Below are 23,827 nucleotides of genomic sequence, written 5' to 3'. Positions count from 1 at the left end.
TACCTGGGCTGCTTGTGTGTGTGTGTGTGTGGGGGGGGGGCTCCTAGAGCAGAAGGGAGTTGGGTCACCTTCCCATGGAGAAGGCCCTGGGTCCGCTCACTATTGACAAGGTGGCAGAGCAGTCAGAGCCCTGTGCCAGGGACACTATCCACTAGCAGATGTGGCCTTGTGAGTGCCCCAGAATCTGACCACAGCAAGAGGGGAGGGAGGAGGAACACCAGCATTCTGGAAGCACCTCTTTCCCTGTGACACTATCCCAGCAGCCGTACTACACCTTCCTGGGAGCCTGCCTCCAGGGGCAGCCTTCCGGATGATGATGTGTCACCATGTCACTGCCTATTCTCTTTGAACTTCTTGAGTGGTTTCCCAGTGTTCCAGGGACATGAGGAGTGGCTCTTTGGGATCTCCCCAAAGAGGGAGGCTGGAGGGTGCAGCATTTGCTTGGAATGCTGGGTGAAGTCACAGGTTTATTCACGGAAGCTCTGCTCAGAGCCTTGTTATATTCTAGTGTGAACTGTGAATCTAGTACCCAGATAGACAACGTGCAAAATAGTTCTGACCCGCCCTTCATGAAGGTGTTCCACCACACAGCTTGGAAAGCTATTTTTCCGAGCTCCCGTGTGGTGGAGCATGGGCAGGAGTGGCATATTCAACACGTGGTTGCCTAATGTGAGTGCTCCTCTGTGGGGACTGGGGTGGTGGTGATGGGGCACGGGAAGGACATTAGGCGGAGGGCAGCCCACAGGGCTGTTTGGTTTATGGATTATCTTCTAAATCACGCAGATGGGGGCGCCTAGGTGGCTCAGTCGGTTGAGTGTCCGACTTCGGCTCAGGTCATGATCTTGCTGTCTGTGAGTTTGAGCCCCCGCATCGGGCTCTGTGCTGACAGCTCAGAGCCTGGAGCCTGCTTTGGATTCTGTGTCTCCCTCTCTCTCTGCCCCTCCCCCGCTCATGCTCTGTCTCTCTGTCAAAAATAAATAAACATTAAATCACGCAGATGGCTTCAGTGGGGCTCCCTGCAGTTCACCCTGGGAAGTGACTGGCCTGCCTCTGTTTGAGACAGTAAAGGCTTGAGAACAGGAATTGGAAGAGGCCCTGGGAAGCTGCCAGGGTCACATACACCACACACAGACCTGTTCAGAGCCACCGTGTGACCCCAAAAAATGGGCTGCAGGGAAGGCCAAGGTCCAGTGAGGACTTCTTTCAGCCCTGTCTCCTCCACCAGGCCTCCCTCCTATGACACCTGCCTGGGATAACAGGCAGTTGGTGCCTTCCTTTCTTCCTTGCAGACATCAGGGACGCTACCTACTTGTGCTACCTTGCTGTCTGTTACACATACTGAATTATGACGTGAGCCTCAGACTGAGCTTGATCCCCCTTTCCACACTTGGTGGCCTCCCTACAGGCACCACCGTGGTGTGTGCAGAAGGAAGAGGAGGGGCGGGGAGACCAGGAAGGGCAGTGAGGACGCCATAACCCTCTGATACCAGGGAAAGGTCCTGAGCTGCTTGCTCTGGAGAAGGCAAAATACATTTTAATGATTTCTGTGGCCCCAAGGGCAACTGTGTGAGCCTGGCAAGGGATGGCGGGGCTGTCATACAAAGTAGGCAGCCAGGGCTGACATCTTGTCCTTTGGCCGCCTGGCACTGGGCTTCACTGTGGGCCGACGGCCCCGGGCCCGCCCCCGGCCCTGCCTCCTTCCTGGCCCGCCACGGTGCATGGGGTGGCAGGAGGCCGCGTGCTTCAGCTCCACTAGCTCTTGGAAGATGGGGTCGCAGAAGACGCAGCCCGTGTGCTGTGTCTCGTCGCCTGGGAGCGGGGACTTGGCCTTGTTGAAGTCCACGGCCAGCAGGGCAGCCTCACAGGTGCTGCAGGTGTCAGCGGACACCCGCACGCGGTAGGCGTTCTCGAAGCAGTGTGCCACCACATTGCACTTGTTGCAGGCCACCTTCCACTTGGGGCCTGAGGTGGGGTCCAGCACCAGCACGCCGCTCTCGCATTCCACGCACTGGCCGATGCCCAGCATGCTAAGCGAGTGCTGGCAGGTGGGGTGTGTGCACTCGTTGCAGCCCATGCCTGGTGGGGAGGGGGCAGCCCATGATGCACACCAACCCCCACCCTGTGCTGTGTCCCCCCCCCCCCAACCCCCCGGCTGCCACCTCCCGGGGGGTCTTCTCCTAGGGCCTCATGGTCCAAATCCGTCGTCCCAGCAAAAAGTGTTCCTTGCTCACCCTGGGTCTGGATTCCCCCACTGCCCTTGCCCCTGCTTCTCTGCTTATCTAAAACCTCCTCAACCTGTGAGTGTCACTCCCCCTCCCCCCATCATTTCCAGAAGGCCTTCCTGGTGGCCTCCGGCCAGGTCCATTCCCCCTCTTCACTTTGCTTCCACAGCCAATTCCCATCAGCTCCATGTGGCTCCTGTGCTGCTGGGTCACACGGAGCCATCGGCTGCCCTGAAAGATGCTGGAGGGCAGGGAAGGGCCTCAGTAACCCTAGTAGCCCAAATGCAGGCTGTCCCTGCCTCACAGGTGAGGCTTGAGTCAGGAAGGGTGAATTGAGACCCCTGAGGGTTCCCTAGACCCCTTGATGCATGTGGGTAGATGCCTTTTGCTGTACCTCATTCCTGTCTGTAGCATGGGGTGAACACACTGGGCCCTGTACCTCCTCTAGACTCTTGGCTCAGTGCTGTTGGTGCCTCCCACTACCCACCCCTACCCATGCACATGTGTCTCCTTTCCCCAGTAATGACTGTGAGGATAGAGAACGGAGGTAGACGCTGACTGAGAGTGCACCCCTTGCCAGGTGGGGCCCCCCAACCTGCTGCATCTTCTCACTCAACCTATCCCAGGAGAGGGCACGGCATGCCTACTGCCCAGATCCTGAGTGAGTGGATTACAGTTGCCCTCTCAATTATGACCAGGACAGAGAGTGGCAGACTGGCTGGCTCCGCCTCAGCAGTGCCCAAGTACACCTCAGGTCTCCTGTCCCTGAGCCGGTGAGTCCAGCCATAGTGTGGGGGCAGGGCAGGGGCTGGACAGGCACCACAGACACCCAGGGGGGACGGGGCAGCCTGTCTTGGGAGGGAGCGATTGAGGCCAAGAGACGGGGCACTCACCTTTCTTCATGTCTCGGAAGGGCGGGTGATTGGCGCAATAGGGGCACAGTGGGTAGCTCTTGCCCCTAGAGCCTGAGGACCACAGGACCAGCTCGAAGTCATCCAGTGGGCACCGGAGCTCCTTGTAGAGCTTGATGGTGCCATTCTGGGGGAGGGTGTAGGTCTCGTCGCAGTGGGAGCAGTGCAGGCGGCTGGGCTTGGCCTGCAGAAACACCAGGGAAGAGGCTCAGGGTCACTGAGGCCACCCTGCTCTCTGGCCTGCCCTCACTCTCCTAATACAGAAGTAACAGGTGACATGTAGTATATAATGTATATAACATGATACATAAGACAGAATATGCAGCACTGTAATGTGTATGTAGTACATATGATACACACAGAAAATCTAACGTGTATAGAAAACACATAATGTGTTACGTATGTCACACATGTAGAATACATTATGTTTACATATTAATTATGTATTATGTATGCATAACACATAATACATATGTATACTTATGTACACAACAGAGACATATGTAGTAATATATGTGCAATACGTAATACATAATATGTAACCCATAACACACAATGCATAATGTGTAACACACGGAATATGCATATAATGTGTAACTTGTAACATGTAACACAATACGTAATGCATAATGTGTAGCATGTTGCCAGGCAAGGACCTCTCAGGCAAGGACCCATAGCCATGAGTCTTAGGACACTTGCTCCAGGCATGGAGAAAGGTAGTTCTAGAACCCCTGCATGCGTATTAATGTCCAGGATAGCAAATAATGTGTTGTTAGGAAAAAATGGACAATGTGTTTAAGAGCCCCCATAGCTCACATGTTCCTGGGGTCAAGGGGAAACTGTGGGTGTCTGTTGGCAAGGCTGCAGTAGGCCTCTCATTCTTGTGTGGCAGCCAGAACAATGATTTATGACTAAGGATAAGGCAGAGGTCTACAGTGGTGACAGGACTTGCCCAGGTCTGTACACAAGGGTGCTGTAGGCCAGATGGGGTGGTCACAGCCCTTCACCCTCATTTACCTGAATGTACTTCATGAACCGGTGGCACTTCCCACAGCGGGAGAGGGGCTTGCCCGTGGCCGCCAGGGGCGAAAAAGACACCTCCATCAGTTCGTCCATGCCTGAAAGCAAGCAGCGCAGGGAAGAGTCACATCCTCTTAGCCTCTGGCAGCCCACCTCAGACACGTGCATGGAGGGGGAGGCCACAGCAAGCATCTGAGTAAATGCGTCTCTATCCCTGAGGTGCTAGGGTAACAGGAACAGCAGGGCTGCGGCCTCATGTGTCACATGAGCCGGGTGCCTCGTGTATGGTGTTAAGATGAGTGCTCTTGGGTCAACTGAGTGACTCAGTAGGTTAAGTGTCCAGCTCTTGGTTTCGGCTCAGGTCATGATCTCAATAGTTTGTGGTTTTGAGCCCTGCGTCAGGCTCTGCGCTGACAATGTGGAATCAGCTTAGGATTCTTTCTCCCTGTCTCTCTGCCCCTCCCCTGCTCGTGCTTTCTCTCTCAAAAATAACTTATTAAAAAATATCTTGTTAAAACACAACTTATTAAAAAATACTATTAAAAAAAAAGCCCGCTCTTTAACCCCAATGATGGTCCAGCAATGAGATGTTATTGCCCTGTCCTCCCAAAGGAGCCCCGGAGCCCGGAGCCCAAATCTGGACACTGGTCCCACACGGCTGGGGCAGCCCTGGCCCAGGGGCCTCTGGCACAGGGGTAGGGAAGAGGTGGGCTCACCGGCAATGGAGTCCACGAAGTAGTGGAACTTCCTCTTGAAGACATCCAGGGTGTGGCCCAGGACTTGGCGGTAGTCAGCTTTGCCCTGGGCGATCAGGTTCAGCTGCTTCTCGACTGCACTGCGGATGGTGGGGAGCACCAGCTCTGCGTCTGCAAGTGGGGGAGTGCTGCTGTGAGCACTCGCACTGGGGAGCTGTGGCTGCTCCCACCAGCTCAGGCTGCAGTCCTGTGGTCCCACGCCTTTCCTGATCTCCTACCCGGAAAATCCAGTGTCGAGTGGCCAGGGGCCACTGTCTCCAAGACAGGAGCATCCTGTCTCCAAGACTGTGTCACAGTTCCTGGAAGTCCTCAGGCCAGGTCTGTGCCCTGCCATCTCCCCTAAGACCCTTGGAACCTCTCTGGGACAGAGCAAAGAGCTCTGCAAGGAGGACCCAGACCCCATCCGGAGCTGGTCTGTGGGGAAAAGCCCCTCGAGCCTCCTCTCTTGGAACTTTTGCACTTGTCCATTCATCCATCCACCACACAGAGACCCTGCTGGGGCACATCCGGGGCGGGGCGGGGGGGGGGGGGGTGACAATGTAGCACTGTTCCAGTGGGAGTTGACCTGCCACAGGGCCATGGCCTGTCAGAGGCTGGGGGCTGATGAATGCAGAGCTACAGCCCAGGCCAAAGTCAGGGAGCAACAGCCAGCCAGACTCATCAATCTCTTTTCTTTTTTAAAATTTTTTTGAATGTTTATTCATTTTTGAGAGAGAGAGAGAGAGAGAGAGAGAGAGAGAGAGAGAGAGAGAGACAGACAGACAGACAGACACAGAGTATGAGCAGGGTAGGGGCAGAGAGAAGAAGCAGGCTCCAGGCTCTGAGCTGTCAGCATAGAGCCCGACATGGGGCTTGAACTCATGAACCGTGAGATCATGACCTGAGCTGAAGTCTGACACTCAACCGACTGAGCCACCCAGGTGCCCCACGGACTCACCAATCTTGTAGTAGCCATGCACCAGGACGATGCCAAGGTTGGTGGGTTTGAGTCGGCGCCCGCTCTCCACAGTGACGTAGTTGCGCTGGCAGATGTTGTTGATGTGCACGGGGATGCTGGCGTCTGTCCCTGAAACACATAGTAACACATATCAAGTGTTCCATAGCAGGCTCCCCATCAGACCGTAGGCTCCACCTTTGCTCCCACTCACCATGGGGACCCTGGTTCTCAGCCCCCTCACCTCTGTTTTTGGCTAGCACTGTGCTGGACACCACACCATGCGTTTTGAGAATGGTCTTGTGAATCCAAAAATGGCCCTCCCAGCGCCGGGCGCTTAATTCCCCTCTACAAACAACAGAGGCTCACGGAGGTTAAGGAACTCTGCCAAGGTCATGGGAGCTCAGTCTGCCTGCCCCTCACATTTGGTAAATGCGGTCCTTGACCTCTCCCTGCCTCAATTCTGAGACATCTACCCCTTCCAGAAACAGGGCTCAAGACCCCTGAACACAGAGGAACTCCCATGCTCGCTGCCAAATCGTCCCCTCTGAAACCTGCTCAGAACTGCCCACTTTCCAGCTCCCAGGTCCCTTGTGATTAGTTTCCAGGATGGCACCTCCCCTAGAGACTTCAGGGTCACCTGGCACTGCCAGATGCTGCCTTTACTGCTCCCCCGTGCTGAGGAGCCTCCTCAGATGGTGCTTAGAGGCTATGGAGGCCATTGAGGTACCGCACTGGAAGGACAATGCTGGGATTAGGATCTAAGCCCCAGCACACTCCCCGCTGTGCCCACTGCATTCTTGCCACTGCCGGAGCGGCAGCCCTTGCCAGTTCCTTTTCACACAGCCCTGGGGGCTCCTGGTTAACAGGGCTGCCCAGGGCCGCTGTCTTGTTCAGAAGGTCACAGGAGCCCTTTTCACGGGCTCATTTTGGTTATGGGATCTGGGCTGCTGTCCAGTATGTGGCTGCAGGGAGCCATGGATGTCTTGTCAATGGGGAAGGACAGAGGATGCTGGGGGAGCAGCACCCACACACCACTGTCACCAAACCCAGGTGAGACGTTCCCTGACAGTCACCTGTCACAACTGTTAGTGACAGAACAAGACTCAGGCACAGCACCCTGGATTGTTCTGGCCCTCCAGAGCTGGGTCAGCTGGTGCAGCACATCAAACAACAGGCAGTTCCCATTAGAGTGAACATTGCCTGGGGACCTGGCCACACCCTGGGCTGCAGTTACTAGGTGCTGGGCACGGAAGAGTCACTGAGCAGGTCTGGACCTGCTCCTGGGATGTAAACCCTCAGGCCCGGGGCCTGGGTGGGCAAGAGGGTGGGTGCACCCACCTATGCCGTGCTTCTCCATGAGTGTGATGAGCTCGGCCTCTGTCAGGTAGTCGGGCGGGTTCGTCTGCTTCTCCAGCATCTTTATTTCACTCACAGCAAAAGTGTCACCCCTCTGGCAGGTGGGCAGGCTCTCCTCCAGAGGCACACTCTGCCAGGGCATGATCTCCGTGAAGCCTGGAGGGACAGGGTGCTGCCACTTAGGGTCCTGTCCCAGGCAGCCCAGGCCCAAGACCCTGGGCCTCCCTCCCCAGGTTCAATGGAGAATGTTCCGTCTGTCTGTGGAGGTGAGGGAGGAGCCAGTCTGGCCCTGCAGTTTTACCTGGAGAGATGACGGTCTTCCCGGTGCAGGTGAAGTGCTCAGGCCCAATACGGAAGGAAATGGTGCTCTGGAGGTACTTGCAGTCATAGCTAACTGTGGCGATGAAATGTCTGGTGATGTACTCATAGAGCCGCCACGCCTCACTGCCTGCAGCAGGCAAGGAAGTTGGTTACTGTCCAGAAGCTCTGGCTCTAAAGACCCCCAGCACTCTCATTCAGGCGGCAGGGCCCTGGCCATCAGCACAGAATGCCAGGGCTAGCCTGCACTGAAGCTGGAGAGAGGAGTAGGAAATGCACAGGAAGGGAAAGTGAGTATCCTGTGCTGTGGTGGTTCCTACACAGTTACAGCTCCGACCTCTGCTTCCAGGTGGGACTGCTCTTCAGGGCCTGGTATGTTCTTAGTTGGTGACTGCAAGCTTGGGTGGTGCACAGTGGCTCCTGTCTCTACCTGCACGGTTCTCCCTTTCCCTGCCTCCTCCCAGTACACAGGCCCTCACACTGCCTTGGTCGGGTGGGAAGCAGGAGGCACACCCAGTGGTTGGGCCCCAGCACTCCCTGTCTTGGTCCCGTCCTGTCCCCTCCTTGCCCATCTGCCTCACCCTCCTGCCTCCTACGAGCAGCCACCTGCACCTGCACTCAGGCATACCACCCCACACTTGCTGCCACCACTTCTCCTCTGTCTTGCCCCATGGTAACAGAACACAACCTTCAGGTGACCCTCTGTGCCACAGCTGGGGGCAGGTGGGGGAAGGAGCCCCCACACTGCCAACGGGGCCCGACACTGTCCTAAGGTGCCACATGACTATAGCTTCCCACCCAGAAACTTGGTGTGTGTGTTTGAGTGAGTGTGCGAGTGTTGGGGGGAGTGCCCGATACCTAATTCAGCCTCTGTGGCAGACCTCATAGGGGTGATGGGGGGATGGTCACCAGCATCATGGCCTTTCCGTGGGCGGTTGATACCTTCTGTTAACAACCGCTTCACCTGAGGGAGAAAAGACAAAGCAGTGAGTATGGGCATAGCTGACTTCCCACAGGGAGGAGCCAGCACTAGTTCTGGGTTTGGCCAAAGTGCCTGGGAACAAGGGTGTGCGGTGGCTCTGCTCACCGTGTCGGCCCAGTAGGGGTGGTTGGCCTGCTGCCGCAGAGGGCCCTTCAGGTCAAAGTTCTCAGGGTAGTGGGTGGTCTCAGTCCGCGGGTAGCTGATGTAGCCTTGTGTGTAGAGCCGCTCGGCGGTCTGCATGGCATGTTGTGGCCCCATGCCTGTGAGGGATGGGAGGCTCAGTGGGCCAGAATGTTGGGGATGGCTGGGTCCCTGCTAATGGGCCTGGGCACTCAGCCTCCCCATCAAAGGCGGCCAGGGCCTCCTGGCAGGTGGAGGTGGTTCTGAGTGGGCACAGCTAGAGCACAGAGCTGCTGGCCAGGCCACTGTGCCCATACAGCCTTACCTGAGGCCGAGGTCCCGAACCTGTAAAGGTGGGCCCAGGACAGGGATGCTCCACAGTGTCACCCTCATAACACTAGTGGCTATGCTGATTAAATGTGGCCTGCAAAGTGCTGCTCTCTCACATTCTGGCCATGGAGTGCAACTGTGCCTCAGCATCTGCTGATGTCCCACTATGACTGCAGAATTAGCACACTCCCCCTGTTCTGAGCTCCGTGGGTGTTTCTGTCCTCGTGGCACTCCAGGACTACTGAGGGAGGGCAGCAGAGGCTGCTACTCAGCTATTAGCCACTCAATGTCATCACTGCCCTCCGAGGATCCCTGAAGGTGCTGTTCTGAGGACACTGGCCAAGGTTTCCCCAGGCTGCAGAGGCACCAGTGCCTTGAGGCCAACAGCTGTCAGAGACAGCCAACTTTCTAGTCAAAACCCCTTCTTCCTCCTGGGGCAACAAGGCTCAGAGACATTACATCAACACTGGTCACACTGGCCCCTGCAGGACATTAGCCTGGGGCATTAACCTCCCACCCCTGGCCTCTCTCCCTACACCAGGGAAGCTACTCTGGGGTGCTAAAGTCAGGACATCTCTCTTGGGTAGTGGCAGTCATTACCACTGCTGCTGTTATGATACACCATTACAATAATTTAATCCTTTTAGAACAATCAGCCCTGAGAGATGGTCACAATGGCTGCTGTTTTCTTGTGAGAAAACCAAGGCTCCAGGACAAGAAAGAAAGTAGCCAAGCTGACACTGGACCAGAGTTTGGGTCCAGGGCTGGAATTCCATGGTCTAATGCCTCTGAGGGGACTCCACTGTGCCAGTGACACACAGGCCTGCCCTATAGGTGGTCCCTGACCATGGCCTTCCATGTGTTTGGCCCTGGCAGCAGCTGCATGGATGTTCAATAATATGGTCTGTTTTCCCCATATAAGTCCAAAGGGACTGTTGCATATTAACCAATAATCTTCCAAAATGGAATCCTCTCTCGTGTTTGTCAGTTTGTTATTACTTATTTCCACTCTGGAAATGAAATCCGCATGAGGCATAGATTCCCACTAAGCCTCGAATGACACTGCAGGTGACCTGTGGCTTGACATAGGTGAGCATGAGGCACTCAGCACAGGTGCACACGGTGGGGGTGTGGGGGGGGGAGGAGGGGGAGGGGGCACTCAGCACAAGCGCGCATGAAGGGAGGGTGAGAGTCAGCATCACCCTGGAAGCCCAGGCACTGCACCAGGGCTGAATGGTCACCGCATGCCTGCTCCAAGCCCTTCGGGGGCTTTAGAGGAATGCCCCTACGTACCCAGAGAAGAGCTAGCTACTCGCAGCATCTCCACAGTGTTCAGGGCAAGGGGCCTCTGCTTGGCCTTCTCTTTCCGGCTTGTGGCCTCCACCTAGAAGACAGAACAGATTCCGGGATTTGGGGTAGTGGGGAAAAGAGGCCATAATAGAGAATCAGGAGGTATGGGCAAAGGGTCTGGTTTCGTTCATTTGGTCTCCCTGCTTCTCAATTTCACTTATCACAGTGGTCTCAAGACTTGAATATTTATTTAGGCCAAGGAAGGGAAAAAGAAAGAAAATTCTTTCCGAGAGAACTTTCTAGGGAAAGAGAAAACTTGGAGAAACGGGGAAGAGCCAAGAGGAAGGGCTGCAAATTCAAACTCCTATGGGAGCCAGTGGCAGCCAGGCCATGGGGATGGCAGGTGAGGGCTGGAGCAGGCCACGGAGTGCAGGCCTGTCTCGGGGGCAGTCAGCTGCCCTCACTGCACCTGAGTGCTTCCACCAGGGCCTACCAGTATTGCTGCATCTTCCAGTTCATCAGCAAAAGCTGCAAATCAGGACTTTCATGCGAAATCTCGTGACTTTCAAATGTTGGTGACCATTTGAAACGTTTATAAACGTTGAGGCAGTTTAGATAAAATACTAGGCAGCTTCCAACTCTGGGCAGAACAGTTGTTAGAAAAGAGGACTCTGTCTTGCCTGGGACAAAAACAATCCAAACTCAACTCCAATGCCTCGTCTCTCCCAATCCCATGGAGACCTGGCCAAGGCAGTGCCTTCTGAATTCCAGACAGACCAATGTGGGGGGTTAATTTGGGACAAAATGGGTACATGCTTCAGTGGAGGTTTGGGATCACTAGGGTCGAGATCTGGAGATGATGGCAGTGAGTCTCTTGAGGAACATGGCCAAGGATAAAAGCATGAGGCAGCTTTGGAGGAAGTTCTAGAAGCCTGAGTCAACTGCATGGGTGAGTAGAGAGCACCCAAGGAAGGCTGGAAAAGGACAAGAGAAGGTGATTGAAGGAGGCCAGGCTGTGCCTCCATGACTCTGGTAGCTGTTACTGCTGTGGACCTCTGTAATGGCGGCAGAACTACCTCCATCCCAGGTAGGCAGCCCCTTGCCAGGTGGTGTCACCCTTTTCCTAAAGGTCAAGCACATGTCCCTCAAATTCATAAAAACCCTGAATAGGAAACACAGCACCATAAAGGCCATGAAAGCTGACTGAGGTTGGGATCCCATGTTAGCTGTGTGACCTTGGGCAGGTTCACTGACGTGCACACAGGTCCCTCCAGAGTTGTTAGCATTTAGAGATCACAGAAAGGGGACATCTGTGTGAAATGGAATCCTGACAAAAGGGGATAATGCCTGTGGGGCCTGGCAGGTCATGGGCATGGGGCGGTGCCCGGAACAGGGTAGGTATGCGGCACACTGGTTACTGCAAGCAGTTCTGTAACCTTTCTTCTTTCCAAAAGATGTCTGTGTTTCAAAGAGGGACAGAAAGATGGGACCCTGGGCTACAAGCTACTCTTCCGGCCAGAGGCTTCCAAGGTCTACTCCCAGCCAGAGCGAATGTGACAGATGTGGGTGGGGCAGGCCCACCTGGGCTTCCTTCTCCAGCTTTGTCATGTTTAAAAACATCTGTGCGATTTCCCGGTCAAACACTCGCACTCGGTCCCAGTCCAAAAGAAGAGATCTGTCTTTATCGGCATTAACCTGGAGGAAAAAGTATAAAAGGACAAAACAAGAGAGAAAAAATCCAGGTAAGCCCACTGCCAGGAGTGAGAATCAAGATAGATGAAGCTGGTCCTTGCCTGGGAGCAAAATGATCCCAGCCCTAAGGTCTCACAGTCATACCTGTACAGGTGTGCAGGTGTACAGATATGTAGGCTGAGACCCAGCCCCATCCCAAGGGAAGACTGCTCTGACTCCAGGCCTCTCCCCGGAGACCAGGCAGGTGGGAGAGGAGCCGAAAGTCAAGGCTGTATCCTTAAGAAGTGTTAGAAACTCTGTCTTGAATGCCATCCCTGCCCACTAGGTGCAGTTGGTCCATGGGCCCCTAGTCCTACGTCAACCAGACCAGCTCTGTATTATGTTTTAAACCTTATAACAAGCTCACATGGAGAATTTTATTTGGAGAAAGGGTTCTAAGACTTTAAAAAATTTGAAAGTCAGTGGCCTATAGCCCTCAGTCCAGTCCTTGGACCTGACCATCACAGCTGATGGCCCTAGGGGTGACCTTGCCCCACACTGCCAAAGTGGAGTTCATTCCTGCTTACCCAAATTCAATGCATCCAGGCCTAACCTTATCCTGCCTCTCTATGAAGGCTGGGGTCTCTTCCCTGGACACCCCGCAGACCACTCTCTGGCTTCTCTCCTCTGTGCCCTTGGCCTCAGGCCCTTGCATGGCTATGATGATGATGGAAAACTCTCAGAGTCCACAGCCCAAACCTGGAAAGACCCAGTGTGCATAGGGAAAGGAAATCAAACCTTGGCCTGTAGCACCCAGTAGGTCTCTGGTTTGAAGGACTGGATTTTATCATGTCTCTCCACACAGAAGCCCAGGGTAGGGGTTTGACATGGTCCAAAGGAGATAAGGGAGCTGTCTAGATTGCCATATTTTCCCTGGAAGTATTTAGTCTGAAACCTATAAGGAGGAGGAGGCAGAGAAAGATATTCCGGTTATGTATTCACTCCAGACACCATTGTTAACCACCCATGTGAATCCAGCATGGGGCTACTAGTGAGTGCAGGGAGGGGACCAAGGTGGCTTCCCTGCTCAGAAGACAGGGGACAGGGTGAGGCCATGCTCAACATGGGGGCTGGGCAGGGTGTGTGCAGGCAGAGAGGAATCATGTGTGTGCACACGTGACACAAAACGCAAGACAGAAGAGCAGAGGTTCCACCCATCCCAGGTCTGGGAAGCCCTTCTACTATATTCTATCCCCTCCACCCTCTCCTGAAGACCCACACACTGTAGACAAACACTCTGCTTATCAAGTAGTGGCCTGTGTGGTCTCATCAGCTAGACAGACAGTTCTTCAGGGGTTTTAGAATGTGGATGTTGGCCTAGTGCTAACCAGGTCCTGGGGTGGCAAACAGGGACCAGAAAGACAGGGGCTCTGGCCAAAGGGAGGGCAGCCAGCACCTGGTGAACGCACAGCCAATGCGCAGGTCCAGCTCTTGCCGGGCATCCACCGACAGTGCCTCGTTATGGTCGGGCTCGCCCAGGCGGGCCATGGCGGCACAGATGTCTGTGTCCGTGATGGAGCTGAATCTGGCCCGGAACACTGTCTTTTCGCCACCGTGGGTTGGATTCATGATGGGCAGCACGGCATCCAGTACCTGGGGGAGGCAGCCCAGCTGTAACCCACCACTGAGGTCTTTACCTCCTGCTCCACATTTTGCCTGTGAGGCCCGGGGCTGACCCTCAATGTGTGTGACTCCTTCTCCATCCTGCCAGACCCTCCTCTGTCTCCTTCCCTGTCCAAAAGTCTCAGTCTCTCCACAGAATTCCTGCTACATGGCTGCTCTTCCACCCACTGACAAATCTGTTCAAACATCCCCCTTTTTACTACCACCCTTTCTCTCATCCTCTGCTCTCATCCCCGCCCAACCAGCAAATGCTATTGCCATGGGTGCAAGGGAGCTCAGTCACCAAGTCCATCCCACTTGACCCACTTCCCTTCTTTCTAGAGGGCAGAGTGCCAGGAGGGGTAGGTGGAACTTTTGAGAGACTGGAGAAAAGCCAGGGAAGGAAAACAGAGATGAGGTGGAAAAAGAAACGACAGGAGGGGTAAGGGTGCAGAGGACCCCCATGGTATGGGGCTTAAGAGTGGCGGGGTGGGGGCGGTGGCCCTCTTAGGGCTAAAGCACAGCAGGGGCTTGGAGCCAGACTCACTAAGAAGGCTGTGCTGTGGGAGGGGAGTCACACTGGAGCCTGGCCATGCAGCTTCTTTACAGGGAAGAGGTGCCTTTGTTTCTGAGGGGAGAGAGCCTGGTGAGCTTGCACTCCTCGATGCAAAGGCCCCCCAGGGGAGGAGCAGCCCTGCCGGGGAGGGGCCAGGAGAGGAGTGTCTGGGAAGGGACATAGCGTGTTTCCTGAGGGTGCTGCGCTGGAACTTGGGGTGCCCTGAGCACCCTCTGCCATGCGGGAAGCATTTCCTGAGGCCCAGGGTGTGCCAGGCCCCAGGTAAGAGCTGGGGACACAGAGGCAGGAGGGTGAGCCTCACTAGGGGACACCTCTAGCCAGGACCAGTGTGGGGGCACCACAGCCATAGATGAGGCAGGCACCTGCTTCCCTGCAGGGAGGGTGGAGACAGGAGGTGGGAGGGTATCTTGGGTGGGGAGAGGACAGTGAAGGCTGGAGGTGAGAAAAGGAGTGAGGAATGTTGCTGAGTGTCAACCAGCCTTGGCCAAAGGTCCCTGAAAGGTGCCCAGTGGCCAGGATGCTGGAAACCAACCCTCTCCTTGAGGCAGATTGATTGGGAAACTCCCATCCACCCAGAAAATTCTGCTCTTTCTGTTTGCTCTCACAGTGTGCCCCAGCAGGGGAAGTAACACTCCTTCACCCTTGGTAGAGTCCATGCATTTGAAAGTGTCTATGGAATTTTCAAAATAGAGGAGGAAAAAAGGCTATTTCTAAGGCAACATGGCTGATTCCCCACTGCAGCCCCAGAATGGGATGACTGCGAGTGAGGTCGGTGGGAAGGTTGGCAGTGAGGACCTCAGTGGGCACCCCTCTTACCTCAAAGCAGATGTTCTCCCCTTCCTTGTCACAGTCCAGCCACAGCACGATGTAGTCGCAGCCTTTGCCTTCCACCTGCCACATAGCACACAGCGACTGGCACCTCCACAGCCCAGCCCTGCAATGCCCACCCATAGTGCTCCTGCCTGGCCCCTGAGCCACAAGCAGGAGGGCCAGTGCCGAGTGGGACCCAGGCTGAGCAGAGGAGCTGGCTGCACTTAGGCTGCCTTAGCCACTTATAGAACTTAGCTTAGAACTCAGTTTTTTGGGCACAAAAAGTCATTAATGCAATGCTGCACAGAAAAAGGGTTGCAATAAGACTCAATGTTAATAGTGGTTGTCTTAGTGGGATCATAAATGATTTGTTCTTCCTTCTACTTTTTAATATTTTCCATGTGTATGCATTTGTTTTAAAATTAGAAAAACCACCACCAGTGCCAAACAATCTAAAAAACAGAATTTCTGCTCCCCAGGGCTGAGTGACAGGGCTGTCCAGGAGGGCCAGCAAGGGGCGCTCTCAGAAAGGGTTGCAAGGCCAGCCTGGGCATCCAGCAAAGGCCGCCAGGTTCAAAAAAGGGGGAAGGATTCAGGAGGCTTCCTGCAGTGCAGGGGTGGACCTCACCCCCCCCCCCCCCCCCCCCAGGTGCCTGTGCTCTTGCACGCCCCACGCACCTGCAGGAACTTCACCATGTTCAGCTTGGGGTTAGCTTCCTTCTTCTCTGTTGGGGCTTGGCTGAACAGCTCTGCAGGGTCCACCTTGTCCCACTTGTTGTACTTTCCTACAAACCACAGCCACAGTGACATCTGAATCACACTTCCTGGCTCACAGGGCTTGACCTCTCCAATCGTCATAACCTCAGGAGGATGGTGGTGGTCTCGCCTCAAAAACGGGGAAAAGGAGGCTTGGAGAACACTTTACCCAGGGCAATCCCAAAATTGGAGGCAGCGCTGCGCCTTCGTTCTCCTAGGCTGGTGAGGTGATACCACACCTTGGCCACCCACAGGAGCCACCACTGGGCCGGGCTGCTGCTGCTCCAACCTCACTTCAGCACAGGCCCTGTGGCTGGAAGTGCCATTCCTGGGCTGGCTCACTTTGCCAGAGCACTGAACTATACCACTCATACCTCTGTCTTCTCTTCCAGCCTGAATTTTTGTAACTCTCCCCCTACCTGGCACTGACAGGTGCTCAGGTGATCCCTGTGGGGAATCAATCTTTTGGGCCTCTTATCTGGTACATCCACCTACTTCTCTATTCAGGGCTCAGTGCTTGCATGCTTAGCCCTCCAGCTTTCTTTTAGTCTCCATTTTGTGTAGCCTGGGAGAATAGGGTCAGATAGAGTCAAGTTAAAATTTTTTTTTTACATGTTTTTATTTACTTTTGAGAAAGAGACAGAATATGAGCAGGGGAGGGTTAGAGAGAGAGAGAGAGCGAGCGAGAGAGAGAGAGAGAGAGCGAGCGAGAGGGAGAATCTCAAGCAGGCTCCAGGCTCTGAGGTGTCAGCACAGAGCCTGACGTGTGGCTCAAACTCACGAACCACAAGATCAAGACCTGAGCCGGTCAGATGGTTAACTGACTGAGCCACCCAGGTGCCTCACGTCAAGTTTAAATCCTAGCTCCCCAACTGCCAGCTGGTGACAAAACTCAGTCCAAATGCTTGGCGACACAACTGAATTGATGTCATTGTTGTCACTGAGCAATAGGAAGGAGACCTCGCTGTGTGCTAAGCTCTTTACCTTCACTGTCACACTTAGTCCTCAAACAATCCTGGGAAGTGGATGGCACTGTTGTAAGACCCACTTCACATCTGTGGAACAGAAACTTGTAGAAGCCCCAGTCCCAGCCGACTCTTTGTCAACCACAGGGCCCTGCACCTAGCTCTGTTGGGTACTAATGCTGGCTCTTCCAAGGTGACACAACAATGATACAAGGATGACAATGACAGCCACTGAATGACCACTGGACAATAGTCACACTCAGCAGGAACCACCTCCCAAATGCCTGCAGAGGCCAGGCCCCCTAAGGTGGGCATTCTCTGCCTCCAGGAAGCACAGGAAGGAGCATAGGGCATGCAGTGACTAAGGGGTGCCTCTGGGATGGGGACCCAGGGGCACTGAGCTCCAAAGCCTGGGTTCTGTGCATGTCACCCAGAGACCCTGTGTCAACCCTCCACAATCTGCTGGCCTTAGGACTCACAGGTTCTGCACAAACTCCTTGCCTGGAGCCCTCCCCTGGCTCCAAATAGACCCAGGGGAGCACTTCGCAGGGCTTCCCTTAGCAGGGTGGAGGGTGGGCAGGGGCATGGGGGGCTTACCCAGGAAATCCAAGGTCATCACATGACCACAGACAGATGTCATCTTGAAGCGGACGGGCTGGCCAGCGAAAGTCCCTGTGTACTCGTGCACTGAGCATGTTCCGTTCAGCCCTTTGCGTGAGGACATGTTTCCTACAAGGCAGAAGTGCAGTGACGGCTGCTCCAGCAAGCCACAACTGCCGTGGAGGCCCCAGGCCCTGGTGCTGCCTCTCGGAGGGCCAGAGTACCCCTTCCCCAGAGTGGTCAGTGATGATGTTCTCTGGGCCACTGCGGGTAACGGAGTGCTGAGAGGTCATGGATCTCACGGAAAACACTGCTGCTGACCAACCAGTATGGTGTGCTTTCAATGCAGAGCCCTGTGTCTCTGAAGGCCAGGAGCACCCTCTCTGAACACTCTTAAGAGCAGACATTCTTGGGTCCTTTCTCTGCATTTCAGCCTCATTTCTTTCAAACTTTACTCAAAGGTATCCAGGGACCTCATTATCAAATTCCACAATATTCTCATGCTCCCCCCGGACAGCCCCTTGGCTGACCTTTCTTAGCCTCTGGGAAGTGGGCATGTCTTAGCTCTCCCCTCCCTTCTGGAGGGATGCTAGCCCACTGTCCTAGCCAAGGGGAGGTCATGGTGGACATCTGCCATTTCTGGGTACCCAGCATGCAAACACCCTTCCTTTCTGGAGGGAATTCAGAGATGGGAGGGGAAGTAGCACCCCACCAACTATCCCAGTGGCCAGAGTTAGGGTAAGGAACACATGTTCCCTTTCTTAGTGTCCTGGTGTCTCAGGAGGACCGCAGCCAAGGGTCAGCCTAGTGGCTACTCTTGAGTGACATAAGCACACAGGCTGCAGCTGTAGCAGTCATGGGTTGAGGGCAGTGGCAAGGGTCCTGTGGTGACGATGTCCGCGGCATGGCCTCAGACTTAGACTGGGGTCTCAGACTGGAGTCAAATTTAGACAAGGGTGGGGTCTTGGCTCTGTCTTCTTCCTTCCGATGAATTCTCTTTCTGGGTAAGTTACCAGGGCTGGTTGCTATTTATGACCAACAACATGAGAGGCACAGCACTTTGACAGCAGCCTGCCTGGTGTTACGCTGTGAAGAGTGCCTGTACCTTTTTGGAGTCCCAGCCCTGGCTCATACTGGGTACGGCAGTAAATGCATCCCCCAGTGACTGATACCAAGGTACATCGTTAGCACTTGCTATCTTGAACCAAGTCAACTCCAGAGAGCTGGAAAAAGAAAGAAATGACCACGCTCATAGATTCAACCCGTCCCCCCCCCCCCCCCCCACGTGTTGGTCTTCCCTACCTCGAGAGAGGATTTTAGCAATAGATTGGGCCAAGGATGGCTTTTCTGCAACCATGAGCACGGTCCTCATCTTGTCTTAAAGCTGCCAAGGGCTTTGGCCCTTCCCACTCCAGTTTGAGAGAGATGGCAATGAAGTTCAGAAACTGCTCTGCTCTTCTTTTTGGCTCAACACTGCTGTCAGCGCTGACTCCTGAAGAGAAGAAAAGACACGTAGAAAATAGTAATGCTTCTAATGGAATCTATACCCCTAAGAAGGAAATTCACTTTAAAAAACAAAAAACAGGGGTGCCTGGGTGGCTCAGTCAGTCAAGTGCCTCACTCTTGGTCTCAGCTCAGGTCTTGATCTCAGGGTCATAAGTCAAGGCTCTGCACTGGGCACAAAACCTACTTAAAAACAACAACAACAACAACAACAACCAAAACACAGGGGTGCCTGGCTGGCTCAGTTGGTAGAGCATGTGACTCTTGATCTTGAGGTCATGAGTTCGAGCCCCGTGTTGGGCATAGTTTACTTAAAAAACAAATAAATAAGCAAAAAGAAACCTGAGGTAAGAAAAAGAAGTTAGGGAAACTTGAAGACACTGAACAAATCAGGGCAATGGAATTGGCTCGGAGATGACCTTGGGGATTTAGGTTCCTTTGGGAGACAGTGACATGGCTCCATGACCTCGGGTCTGTCTTGTCCCCAGATCCATGCTACGAAGGCTTCGGGACCTTTGGACCTGGGCTGATGGGCTGGAATAGGGCAGATGGCCCCCCTCCCAGGCCATGGTTCTGTTTACTCCTCAGGGCTGAGGGCAGCACCTCTACCTCAGCTGAGCATCAGGATGCCCTGGGACATTTTATTTTTATTTTTATTTTTTTTAAATTATTATTTTTTTTTCAACTTTTTTTTTTTTGTTTTTTTTTTTGTTTTTTTTTAATTTATTTTTGGGACAGAGAGAGACAGAGCATGAACGGGGGAGGGGCAGAGAGAGAGGGAGACACAGAAGCAGAAACAGGCTCCAGGCTCTGAGCCATCAGCCCAGAGCCTGACGCGGGGCTCGAACTCACGGACTGCGAGATCGTGACCTGGCTGAAGTCGGACGCTTAACCGACTGCGCCACCCAGGCGCCCCTCCCTGGGACATTTTATAAAATGCAGATGCCCAGGCCACATTCTTCAGGTCTTTCTGATCCACAGCTGGGCGCTGGACCTGAGATCCACTGGCCAGGGAATCCAGTCCCCAGAACTTAATAGCCCCTTGCAATGGGCTCCAATCTACCTTCCTGCCTGCCCCACATAACCTCTAGCATTGCAGACCGTGCTTTTGGCCAATTAAATTGGACACCACTGTCTAAAGAAAAACATATTCTTAAGCCTCTGTTCCCGTGCTTGGAATGTACTGCCAAGGCTGGAGAATGCAGCCTGGCCGCATAATGGCTGGGGCTCTAGTGCTAACTCTAAAGAGCTCTTCTAACACCCATGACAGTATGAGTCATTTCCTGCTGTCCCCAGTCCATTACAATGGACTGTGCACTGTGCCACAGTTAGTTACTGCCTCATCTCCCCACCAGCACAGGAGCAGCCTGAGGTCTAGATCACTGCTGGCAACTGTAATAGCTAGTTCCATGACTGATACAGGACATCTAATACCTGCTGGCTAAATAAAAGAAACATGGGCCCTTTCTTTTTTTTAAGCTTATTTACTTATTTTGAGAGAGAGAGAGAGAGAGAGAGAGAGAGAACGAACATACGCGCACAGGGGAGGGGCAGGGAGGGAGAGAATCCCAAGCAGGCCCATCCTGTCAGCTCAGAGCCCAACGTGGGGCTCGAACTTACCAACTGTGAGATCATGACCCGAACCAAAATCAAGAGTCGAATGCTTAACTGACTGAGCCACCCAGGTGCCCCTGTCTTTTTGATCATTATAGATATGGCCTTGACATTGACAAGTATGACACTGTATTAAAAAAAGCAAAACAAAACACCAAAACCTGTCTTCTACTGAGACAACTGAGCCACCTTCTGGGAGGAAAATTAAAGCTAGACTTCTACTTTATGATTTCCACCAAAACATAGTCTAGATCTAGCAGAAATTTAAGCAAAAAGATGAAACTAGAAAAATACTAGAAGAAAACAACTTTGGTATGAAAGATACCTAAGGATTTCAGAAGCTCAGAAACACACCTCTTCACGTTTAAAATCATTTGATTTCCTTTCCTGTGAATGGTCTATTCATATTTTTTATCCTTTTTCACCCTAGCTGGATTGCTGTTTTCTTATTTTTAGGAACTGTTAATATAATGAGGAAATTAGCCCTTTGTAGTAGGAGGGCCAGCAGCACCCATCACGGCAAATTAGGGGTAAAATGTTTACTGTTTACTCTAACAGTAAGTAGTAGACACTAAGCAAATACTGATTGAATAAATGGCTGCATGTATGAAACAATAATTTTACCTGCAAAGTGAATAATAAAAATACTTTTAGATGTCTAAATTTTAGAAATTTATTTTTTAATTTTAGTTTTATTGTTTTTTTTGCAAAATTTTCAATGTTTATTTTTGAGAGAGAGAGAGAGAGAGAGAGACAGAATGCAAGCAGGGGAGGGGCAGAGAGAGAGGGGGACACAGAATCTAAAGCAGGCTCCAGGCTCTGAGCTGTCAGCACAGAGCCTGACCCGGGGCCTGAACTCATGAATTGCAAGATCATAACCAGAGCTGAAGTCGGAGGCTTAACCACCTGAGCCACCCAGGCACCCCTTAGATGTCTAAGTTTTAAAAACGGACTTTAAATCTGTATGAGTATTACAAGCACTTCTCACTGTTTTTTTTTCCTATGGTGTCAGTTTCTAGAAGTTTCATATTTCTACTATTTCTCTTCACACCTAAGGATCCTAAATACCTTTTCAGTAAATAATTAACAGATTCTTCTCTAAAGATCCCTTTAGAGAGAGGGCACCTGGGTGGCTCAGTTGGGTAAGCATCTGAGTCTTGATCTCTGCTCACATGATCTCACGGTTCGTGAGATCTCACTGTCAGCACAGAGCCTGCTTGGGATTCTCTCTCTCCCTCTGTCTTTGCCTCTCCCCTGCTCATGCTCTCTCTCTCAAAATAAATAAATAAATAAAAACTTAAAAAAAAAGATCACTTTAGAGAAAAATGTTTTACCCTAGCATCTTCAAAGGGATTACCTCATTCATCCACGGCTAGACAACTGGATGGTGCCCACAAAGTGCCATCAACATCTGTTCTGATTTCTGGTCACCCGTCCACAGGACAGACTAGTTGTTACTCCCCACTAATACGTGTTGGTCTTTGGTAGTAGTGGCTCTAAAGAAACACACGTTCTAGTTCAACAGTTTATATTTCAGTTCTGCATGAGTACTTTGTGGAAAAAATATGACTTCCTTTAAGGATTCAGAATCATAGAATCCTGGGAAAGGGACCTTGGTGATGATCTGGTACAACCGTCTCAAGGAAGAACAAACTAAGACTCAGAGAAAGGGATTTTCCAAAGGTTACCTGGGAAATTTGAGTTGGGGCTGAAACTCATGCTTCCTTACTTCCAGCCGGGTACCTTTTTTTTTTTAAATGGCACCAGGGTTCACCTCTTAAAAGCATTCTCCAGTTTTAACTGTGATTAATTTTCTGTGATTATTTGGGACCTATTTTTCCATTAAGGCACACTCAGATTTCAAAAGGGAAGTCAGTAATAGCTGAAAGCAATGGTTTGCAACCTTCATTATACCATTGTTGTGTCATATACCGTCTTAACCTTTCTGCTTTACCAACATTATTATTCACTTAAGTTTTTGCTTTTTTAAAAAACCTTAAATGTACATTTTTAAAAAGGGAAATTGTATAGCCTTGTAGGAACTGAAAGCCTGTAATCAATGGCCAGAACCAGGTTCTTTCCGTAACCTATGTCGTGTATCGGGTTTGGTCTTGTTTTCTGGTAAAGCTGAGCCTAAAGTTCGTTCTCTTATTTCAAAAGGGGAGATCAGCAAGTGCTAAGGCAGTGTTGACAGCAAATACGCAGGTTAGCCTGTTACTACCCTGTCAACTATCAACAGCAATACCACCAATGGTATGTGTCCTTTGGGAGACGCTGTACATAATAAGGTCCTTTCTGCCAGTCTTATAAACAAGTGAACTTGGCTTGGGAGTGGAGGCCTCGCAGGGGTCCAAACAGCATGCAGAGCCCTAAGATTTCCCACCTTAGCAACTTAACACAATACCCATGGAGTCAGGAAAAGAGGGAAAGAAGACTCCTCCTTTGGAGGCAAACAATTGCTACAAACTGCTACTTTGTTTAATCTTGCAACAGCTTGACAAGGCTGGTTTTGTAATTTTTAAACCACGATTAAACGGAGGTTCAGAACAATCCAGACTAGTGCCAGGTGACCTTTACCAAGGCTCTGGGGGAACCCAGGGCTAAGTGGCCATCAAGCCCACGTCGGGCTGACTTCTCCACGTCCTGTTCCCTAAGGCTTTGTGCTTTAACACAAATCTTTAGAGGCAAGATTAGGTCACAGTCTTCTTTTTTACCTGTAAGAAATTAGTGCCTCCGGATTCTAGCTGTTTTGTTCACAAAAGGACCTTCCCTCATCTCCATCAACAACTCAGAGAAACACCCGGTTGCCCTCACAACTGAGCCAGGGCCCACGTAGCGGCGAGTGGAGCGTGCCCTGACTTGGCCCCGACCTCTGCACGGCCTCCCCGACCCTCAGTTTCCCTACTCGTGACAACAGATTCAGACAACAGACCCCACTTAAAAGAACCGCGGACCAGGTTGACGAACGAGAGTATTAACTGCAGCGCCTATTCCTTCCAGGCACCGGACTAAGCACTGGCCTATCATCACCTCCCTGAACCGCTAATGCAAGCTCCGGGGCGGGAAAGAGGCGGCGAGAATGCAAGGAGGTCCTCTCCCAAGCCCTGGGCTTGGGACCCCTGGGCGCCCGGCCAGCATTCGGGAAACGTGCCCCCAAAAGGCCGGCGCTTCCCGCTGCCCCGCGCCGCCCACCGCTCACCCGCCGCGGCTTCCGCCTCAGCTCCCGCTTCAGTTTTCGCTCGGGGGGGGGGGGGGGGGGGGGGCGTGCGGGGAACTCGGCAACCTTTACTTCCGGGTCCGGCCGCTGCTGGCGTACCTTCGTCTGAATCCCGGTGCGCGCACGTCGGCGTCCGAGAGTTCCGTGGCTCCCACGTTCCGGGAGCATGGTCTCCAGCCAGTCCCTGCTCGCCGCGGTCGGTTGGGGTCCC

The 23,827-nt window shown here is 52.9% G+C and overlaps 1 protein-coding gene and 1 non-coding gene across 6 annotated transcripts; one reads left to right on the top strand and one right to left on the bottom strand.

Moving 5' to 3' along the window:
- Positions 1 to 1,512: 1,512 nt before the first annotated feature.
- On the bottom strand, positions 1,513 to 23,655 carry TOP3B (DNA topoisomerase III beta). 5 transcript variants are annotated; one of them, XM_058692849.1, is made up of 19 exons: positions 23,332 to 23,349; positions 18,585 to 18,774; positions 18,417 to 18,505; positions 17,280 to 17,411; positions 15,640 to 15,746; positions 14,968 to 15,042; positions 13,369 to 13,565; positions 12,711 to 12,867; positions 11,823 to 11,936; positions 10,245 to 10,335; positions 8,607 to 8,761; positions 8,378 to 8,483; positions 7,503 to 7,649; positions 7,184 to 7,357; positions 5,846 to 5,974; positions 4,870 to 5,019; positions 4,151 to 4,251; positions 3,116 to 3,317; positions 1,513 to 2,076 (listed from the first exon to the last, which is right to left on the bottom strand). In XM_058692849.1, the coding sequence occupies exons 4-19, from the start codon at positions 17,404 to 17,406 to the stop codon at positions 1,595 to 1,597; spliced, it is 2,514 nt and encodes an 837-aa protein (XP_058548832.1). In that variant the 5' UTR covers positions 17,407 to 17,411; positions 18,417 to 18,505; positions 18,585 to 18,774; positions 23,332 to 23,349; the 3' UTR covers positions 1,513 to 1,594. The 5 variants fall into 5 exon arrangements, with proteins under 5 accessions (XP_058548832.1, XP_058548829.1, XP_058548830.1 ...); XM_058692846.1 differs by lacking the exons at positions 18,417 to 18,505; positions 23,332 to 23,349 and adding an exon at positions 23,599 to 23,654; XM_058692847.1 differs by lacking the exon at positions 18,417 to 18,505 and having other exon boundaries at positions 23,332 to 23,350.
- TRNAK-CUU (transfer RNA lysine (anticodon CUU)) lies at positions 19,016 to 19,088 on the top strand. Its single transcript has one exon. It is a non-coding gene; the product is annotated as a tRNA-Lys (tRNA).
- Positions 23,656 to 23,827: the final 172 nt, after the last annotated feature.

The sequence above is a fragment of the Neofelis nebulosa genome, chromosome 11, assembly GCF_028018385.1.
Source record: "Neofelis nebulosa isolate mNeoNeb1 chromosome 11, mNeoNeb1.pri, whole genome shotgun sequence".
Classification (NCBI taxonomy): Eukaryota; Metazoa; Chordata; class Mammalia; order Carnivora; family Felidae; genus Neofelis; species Neofelis nebulosa.
The sequence above is the reverse complement of the archived record's forward strand: the minus strand, read 5'-3'. Positions and strand labels throughout refer to the sequence as shown.

Bases quoted from the DNA above. Each gene is read 5' to 3' on its own strand.
- TOP3B (XM_058692846.1), bottom strand. From the start codon at position 18,654: ATGAGGACCGTGCTCATGGTTGCAGAAAAGCCATCCTTGGCCCAATCT. The intron at 11,937-12,710 runs GTTTGATTTCCT...TTTTTCCTCCAG, and splicing joins ACTGGGTGCTACAGGCCAAG to GTTAATGCCGATAAAGACAG. The intron at 3,318-4,150 runs GTAAATGAGGGT...GTGTTTCTGCAG, and splicing joins GGTTCATGAAGTACATTCAG to GCCAAGCCCAGCCGCCTGCA.